The sequence below is a fragment of the Protobothrops mucrosquamatus genome, unplaced genomic scaffold (assembly GCF_001527695.2).
Source record: "Protobothrops mucrosquamatus isolate PMUCROS unplaced genomic scaffold, P.Mucros_1.0 scaffold1605, whole genome shotgun sequence".
In the NCBI taxonomy this organism is placed as follows: Eukaryota; Metazoa; Chordata; class Lepidosauria; order Squamata; family Viperidae; genus Protobothrops; species Protobothrops mucrosquamatus.
The window spans coordinates 24113-32371 of record NW_015387768.1 but is presented as its reverse complement, the minus strand read 5'-3'; the positions used below and the strand labels follow the sequence as shown (position 1 = coordinate 32371).

Below are 8259 nucleotides of genomic sequence, written 5' to 3'. Positions count from 1 at the left end.
CCAAGGCATTGTAAAGTGGTATTAAGACTTCACGTGATCTTGATTCTATCCCTCTGTTAATGCAGCCCAGCACTGTGTTGGCTTTTTTGGCAGCTGCAGCATACTGCTGGCTCATATTTAAGTGATTGTCCACTAGGACTCCGAGATCCCTCTCACAGTTACTACTATTGAGCAAGGTACCCCCTATACTATACCTGTACATTTGGTTTTTCTTGCCTAAATGTAGAACCTTACTTTTTTCACCGTTGAATTTAATTTTGAATAATAGAAATTATGGTCCTCCTTACCACTTGCCAAACTATCCCCCCCCCCAAAGGCTGGTATGCTATGCAAAGCAAAACATCCATCTCCAGTATAATTGTCATTTTCAATAGACAGTTTTAACCTTACATCTGGACCTTACATGGAACAGATCAGCTGGATGGTTGCGGGCTGGTGTTTCAGAATGATACTCACCAGTTCAGAGAAAGGGAAAAATCAAGCAGGAGCAGCAGGGAACATCTTGCAGGAATGGGGAACAGGCCAGAGAGGTGATAGGGAGCATTTTGATATCTCGGTGCCGATACTGATTCTGTCTGCCTTTGGAGAGATTATATGGATGAAAAAGTCCCCCACCCCCAAACATTTTGCAAGAGCACTCACAATAGGTTTGGAAATTCCCAGGACTGTTCAGCAGTTCAAAAAGCTTGGCATCTTGAACTTGATGACATAAAGCAAATTATTTGGGGAATTCATGAGGGTTAATTTGCACAATCCAGAAATTATAGGAGATAAAATAAGTATGCTGTACTTAATTGTTTATTTCTAGTTTGTTTTCTTTCAAGGAGGTGAAAGCTATGGCACTTTAAATCCCTCTCAGGTCATATTTTTTTTCCTTGAAATCAAATTATCGATCATCTTTGGGGAAATCTATATAAGGCTTTGTTCCTACAGTAAATGGGACATCTGGGTATAGCTTCTACAAAACACTGGGGATCAGTGCTGATCTTAATATTAATAGTGTTGTTGGTGTGTGTGTGTGTGTGTGTGTGTGTGTGTGTGTGTGTGTGTGTGNGGTGGTGGTAGAACCTTGAATGCAATACATTTAAGCTCTTTTAATAGTTAAAGAAAATGCTATAATAAAATGCCAGTGCCATTTTAATAGTAGGAGGAAAAAAAGCATATAAAAAAAGATTAGAGAGCTAAAAGTTCAGAATGGTGGCAGGGATTGAGAACAAAGGTAGAGAAAGTCTCCCAATATCCCCTCAGCACCATCCTGCTGGCTTTTAGGAACATGCTCAAGAACTGGTTCTTCTCACAGACTCTGGACTAGGAAGGGATACCATTGAAGTAATCGTGTATGTGTAGTGTTTAGGACTGATTTTCCTCCTCAGCCTGGTCAGATTTTTAATGCAATGTGTATTTTTATTGCTTTTTACCCTGTAAATTAAGAGAACCATTTGGTAAGTGAGCAGATTTCAGAAATCTGCTAAATACTTTTTTTCCCTCCAGAACCTCAACAGTTTTGACAACAGCCCAGCTCACTGCATGTTTTTCACTCCATATATTGCCTTCTGGCTTCTGGGGAAGATGAAAAGTGACCTGTGAGTATTTTAAAAGTGGAGGTGGGTACAAAAATCATGTTTTTCTTTGGTTTCTGTTTCCTGCCCTCCACATATAACGAATGCTCTGGCTTTTAGGTATTCTCCTTGAGACAAGAGCAGGACATCCAGATTATAAATGAGGGCAGTTGTTTAAAATTGTATGTTAAAATATTCAGGCTTTATTTATTTAGAAGAATCACAATTTTTTTCCCCATTAGAAACACAAATTCTGGATGCACATTCCTACATTGCAGTGTTAACCTGAATCCAGCCTAACAAACAAAGAACATTTTTAAAAATTAATGTAGAAATAACATTCACCAAAACTGCATAGCATAGGGGTGTTTTATAATCTAACCTTTCACAGAATAACAGAAAACATCCCTAGGTGATCATGGCATTCATGCTACCATTTTCTATATGGTATGGATAATCAACATTAGATATGCTGTGGGGAGGGAGGAAGGAATGAATGAGGTAATTTTCAGTGTACACAATGTTGCAGCTTACCTAGTCACTGAATGAACATATTTTCTGGGTTCACACAATACACCAAATTATAAACTAATCAAACAGGTTGAACAACACGCTGTGCCATCAGCTTTAACCTAGCTAAGCTTACCAACTTGCTTAGATACATTGACAAGGCTTTAGTTAAGTGTGTTGTGTCCACATAACTACAAAGTAATCCTAATGTTAGGCAGAATGTAAAGTCAAGTCTGGTCAGCTGTATACATCAAATAGTTGCAATTGCTAACTTATTGCATAAAAATATCCCAACCACCTGCTTCTGAAGAAAGACTCTCGGTCTGCCTACGCAGACAGTAAGGATTTCCACGTCAGTGCTGTTCTTTGAGGCCCGTTTTGGGTTTAAATTTCATTGTGTTAAATGCTCCCTCCACAGCTTTAGGTAGATACATTGGATATCTTTGCAGTTTCTTTCTGGAACTGAACGTTCTTCCTTGGCTTTTTCCTTTGGATTGGCTTGTGATCGCTTCTACTTGGCTGGTGTCTTGGGAATATATCCGAGGGGCACGAAGGATCCAGTTGGAATGCAGGCTATGTTCTCTTGAACTAGAAACAACTGAAACATGGAACCAGACTTAGTATAAATGTATCTTTACAACAAGGATGAGGGTACAGAATAGGTAGGTACTGCTTAGGTTCTGCACACAGAAGGCTCCAAGTTCAGTCTCCAGTATTTCTTGGAAAGAGATTTAAGAAACCTGCTGCTAATAAAACATGGCTAGAAGGATCAAAGGTGTGACTCAAGAGAAAACTGCTTCCCATTCTTCTGAACTAGGGATAGGCTAACTAGGTCAGGATCCAACTCCCTCACTATGCTCTAGGTCCCCCAAAGCACTCCAAGATTGGGTCACTGAAATTAAGTGTTAATATGACTGAATGATTGTTTGTTAAGATGTCAAATTAAGAGTAGAAATGAGTATGCCAAACCTCAGTGAGGAAAAAAAACCATTTCCACCTTTAAACCATTTGTAGCTTCCAAATCCATAGTATTGTAGGTACTTTATGAAACTATTTTCTGGGGTGTTTATATAATCTAGTCACCTGATATAACTATTTTCACTATTAATTTCTAGTTCAAGTTCTAGCTAAATTCACACAGATAATTTTTGATGCTAATAATGATTGCTATCAAACATTTTAACTAATTATTTAAATTGGTACATGACAAACATACAGTATACAGGACCAATACTGTATTTGATATTATGATTAGGGGGAAATTAGATGGGGGACAACTCATAAAGTGGATTTATGAGGGATGAAGTGACAGAAGCCACAGATAAATAAATCTGAAGCCCTGTGGACTGGAAAAAAAAACAAAGGACCACATAGGCAGGCCTAGACCTTGGATAGACAATACTGGTTTTTTATGGGTTATTCCAAGTGGAATAGTCTGCCTTTGCTCAGCATTAAAGTGCTGGGATGGGACAGCATCCATTTAATTATTCTCCTTTATGCGTCTAAATGGATACAGAAAGTTATCCTAAAATTCCTTATGCATTCAAAAACTAAGAATCTGGGTTGCAGGGAAGAAGACGAGGAGGAGGAGGAGGAGGAGGAGGAGGAGGAGGAGGAGGAGGAGGAGATGCAGTATTCCAAAAATAGCTAGCCAAATACTACAAAATCAACAGGTAACAGACATGTCATACTAATTGTTTATTAGGTCAATCAGTATATTAACCATCAACCTTCCAAGCAAAAATATGGGGAAACCATTCCTGAATGTCTTTGTTTGGAAGAACAGCGGAGATGGAATATTGCCCAGCAAAAATATAAATATACTACCTTTTGGGAAAACTTTGATGTATCTATTATTTGCTCTCACAATTATGTGTTGTGTTTTAAATGAATTTAGGATGATGTACCACCTGAGGCCTTTTCTGGTCTGAATAACCCTGATAGCATTCTCATCACTACACATTTAAGCTACTTCAGGCTGCCCCTGAAGACAACCCCCAAACTGGTGCTAGTATAAAATGTAACAGGCAAGGGTATCAGTGGGTGAGAACTATTATGGTCATTTAACACTTTGAAAATTCAAATCTGATGGATGCTATTTTGCACTTATGCAAATATTATCAATACTATTGACATATATATATATGTACTTACTATCAAAATCTACATCAACATGTGGATGATCCCTCACAACTTTGTGATGTCTTTCTGCCTCCAGTTTTGCAATAATTGAGTCAAAATAAGCGATTGCTTCAGTTACATCTGAACTGAGTTGCGAGCCTTTTCTGTCCACTGAGATCTGTTGAATAGGATGTTGTGACAATGGTTTAATTAGAATAAACAAACCTTATAATTGCAACCTCCCCCCCTCCAACTTTCAAGGATACAAAATGTAGACATTCAGAAAACAAACCAATAAGATGCTAAGAATCTTTTTTGCTAATTTATCTTGGGTTCCATTTAAATTAACTATTATGCTGCTTTTTAAAATATATGTGGATTATTTTTAGTGTTGTATGCCTCTGTGTATGTGTGTTCCAAATAATAATATAGAACTAATCTTGATGCAATCATTATTGGCCTTATGATTCTTTTGGATCAAGGCCGGTCTCAGCTTATAACAAGCTGGAAAAAGCAAGCAAATGAGAAAAAACAGTTCACTAAAAACATTCAGAAGAAACTCCAGAAAGCCAAATTTGACCAAAATAATGTTGAATCTTGGCTTTCCTTTTACTGAAGTAGGCCTTCATATATTTTGAAATTCTACTCCATGAGCCACAGTTAACAAAACAAGAAATGAAGAAAGCTATTATTCAGAATATATGGAGGGGGGGGGGGGGAAATAGGTTGCCTATTCCTAAGTCTTTTTTTATTCTGTGTCACAAAAACTCTATTCATTAGCTCTCTCACTTGAACTATTTGGAGTCTTTAAGGAATTCTAATGTCACTTGATATCAAGGTATCTCCCTTATTGCCAGAAATTAAAATCTTAGCATCTCTGTTACAGGGAATGGATGTTGATAAAGTTGTAATACAGGTATGGAGAGAATTGCTGAATGACGAATAACATCTTCAGGGTGATACATCCCCCCACTTTTGCTAGCACTTTAAATTGTCATTCATATTAGCATAACAAAAGCTGTGGGCTATCCAACATAATAAACAATACATTTATTTACATTATTTTTTTGAAGTGGAATCTGAGTAATTTTGATGAGCAGTTATCACGGCCATAAATAGACATGTGGCTTAATGCATGGAAGACAAATGTTTGCAGAAAAAGTGTCAACCCTCTGTTTATTAAAAGAGAATGACATAAACATTTGTTGAAAGGAAACAAAATCCTCTTGTCCCTTCCCAAAGGTTGAAGCTTGAGCTTCAGTTTCTTGAAATTAGAACCCTCCAGTCATGGCTTTAGCCACTAGGAGGTCTTCATTTTCAAACTGCTCATAGTTTGTGTGTGTGTGTGTGTGTTTTAATTGCTTTATTTTTCTGGTGTGAGAAGCAATTCTATCCCAATCGGTGGTGGCTTTTAAGCTTGTTTATGGTTGGTGAGAATGCACAAAGCCTGAAAAATAAATGTCCTTACTCTGAATACTGTATCTGAACAGGCTGTGTGAGTGTAACTGACTATATAGAATCCGTCTCTATAGATTACTGTATTACAAAACATAAACTCATCACATTCCCACACTCATAGTTCATCTCCTCACAACCTCTCATGCAATTTTATTTCATTCTTATTTCAATTCTCCAAAGACAGCGGTTGCAACATATCCTATTATGAAAATGGGAGTAACATATCCTACCTTAGAAGTCTGTTTGGGAGGAGGAGGGGCTTGGACTATTGTTGTTGTTGCTGGAGATTTTGTAGGCAAAGGGGAAATTCCAGGCACTCTGCCCAAGGCTTTCAAATCCTTGATACCCTCGACATATTTTTTCCTCAGAGCTAACAAATCTTGTAAGTACTGCAAACAGTCTTGTGTCTTTGAGTACATCCATGCCTTTTCTTCTTTCAGCTGAAGGCAGGCAACTGAATTAAGGCTGGTGGTACTTTTGCTTTTTTTCAGAGGTTCAGTGAATGTATGATCCTCATCTCTGAGAGCGTACATAGAGGTGCTACGGAGCAAACGAACCGCAGAACCATCATAAGCTGGGATCCCATCAGATAAACTACTCCTGCTGGAGTTGGGATTAAATATGGAATGTATTTTCCTGAACATAGTGTAGTTCCTTCTTCAACTATACCATCTAACATTTAATCTCATTCCAGATTGTCTTCTAATGGACATTTCTTGCCAATACAGAAAAAGGTTGCATGTGTAGATTATGAATGGGATCAGGCTTTCTCCTGCTTCAGACTTCTTTTGGCCCATCTCTTCATTTCTTTTCCAAACTTTGCCAAAGATGAAGAAACACAGTCTTATCTTTATCATGCCTGCACATGGGTTCACCTCCTAAAGGTTGCAGTAGCTCTTATTTGCTTCCTTGTGCTGACCATGGTGCTGAAATAGTCTTGTAAAGAATAACAGCTTTTTTTAAAAAAAAAGTTGCAAAGAGATAATGAAAAATATTTAGCACTTCTGAATATGTCGGAAGGCTACATAAAAGATGCTAACACACCAGCATCCCTTGCATTTCTAATCAATAGTAGATAAATATCCTGCAGAAGCTGGCAGGTAGAAGGGATTTTGTTTTCTCTGCTATGGCAACCGAAGCATGGTTACTGCTATCTGATAACACACATGAGTGTTGAGAATAAAGCAGGTTAAGATCCATTACACTGAACATGGAAGACTGGCCTTCAAATAAAATCGAGTTCCAAATACATCTAATAATCTAAGTTGATTATTGTTGATGACTATAGGTTGTACTTGATAAAGTCTAGTGCTGTACTTGATAGAATTAATGTCTATGGAGATTCTCAGTCATCCAGGTCATGGTGGTCCCAAAGGTGCTTTTTCAGAAGGCAACTGGACTTTCTTGTTTTTTCTTTGAAAACATTTTGCTTCTCACCCAAGAAACTTCTTCAGCTCTGACTGGATGATGGGGAATGGAAGGATTTATATTCCTTGCAGACAGCTGGTCATTTGCATTCTTTTAGAGCACAGGTGTCAAATTCGCCATGTCACATGACATGTTGTGACGTATCACAACTTTTTTTGCATTGCCAGAGCTGGGGTGGGCACGGCCTCCATATGATGCAACCGGCCCATGGGCCGGCAGTTTGACACCCCTGTTTTAGAGAGTCTTTGAGGCCATTCGGAAGTTTATCTGTGTCCTCAGGGTCACCTGAGTAGTGCACATGTGTGTGGAGTGCTTCAGTTTGAGATGTAGACAGCACAGACTCATCCCCAACAGCCTGCACCTGTCTCAACAGTGGAAAGATGTGGTACTCATCCTTCCATCATCTTCTGCCTCCAAAACCCATCTGAACTACAGCCTAGAGGATGCCAGCAAAGAAGAGAAGAGTAGGGGGAAAGAGGTGATAACCTGCAGGATTGCTTACCAAAAATCTGTCCCACTGTTCCTCAAACTTAACCATTTTAAGATGTGTGGACTTCAGCTCCCAGAATTCCCTAGCCAGCGTGCTGCCTGGGGAATCTTGTGTGTTAAGTCCATATATCTTAAAGTTATCAAATTTGAGAAACACTGATCTATTCAGAAATATATACAATATTACACCACCATACAGTATCATAAACTGCTTTACTGTTGAGGCTGTTGCTGGAAGATCAAAAGCAACATAATTTCTACTTGGCATCTCCATGTGTTGCTTAAAATTGGTGCATACTATGTGTGGGAAAATTCTGACTTCCTCTGCTTTGAGTTCTAACTGTTCTGAAAGCACAGCTGGTGCCATCTTGTGGTGTTTTAAAGAAGTTTTAACAAAGGTTTGATTTACATGACACATCCATTATTAACACACATGCTTAAAAGGAGATGTAAGATCTTAGTTGTGTGGTTTAGTGTTTTTTTAAAATTCCAAATTATTAGTTTGAATATTTTACTTTTTTCCACTTTGAATGTTGGAAGTTCAGAAACTAACATTGCTTCAACTGCGGTTTTATTGTAAAGCTGTCAGATTAGCAACCCATAGGTTTTGAGTACTGTTGTTCTTTGCTTTGTATAAATAAATCCCAGATGATTTAGGCCTGTAGACATGCATTCCATAGTTATCTAAGACTAT

General features: G+C 38.2%; 1 protein-coding gene across 1 annotated transcript; it reads right to left on the bottom strand.

Moving 5' to 3' along the window:
* Nucleotides 1–2422: 2422 nt before the first annotated feature.
* On the bottom strand, nucleotides 2423–6292 carry CUNH13orf42 (chromosome unknown C13orf42 homolog). Its single transcript, XM_029285399.1, has 3 exons — nucleotides 5879–6292; nucleotides 4224–4368; nucleotides 2423–2667 (listed from the first exon to the last, which is right to left on the bottom strand). The coding sequence occupies exons 1-3, from the start codon at nucleotides 6290–6292 to the stop codon at nucleotides 2423–2425; spliced, it is 804 nt and encodes a 267-aa protein (XP_029141232.1).
* Nucleotides 6293–8259: the final 1967 nt, after the last annotated feature.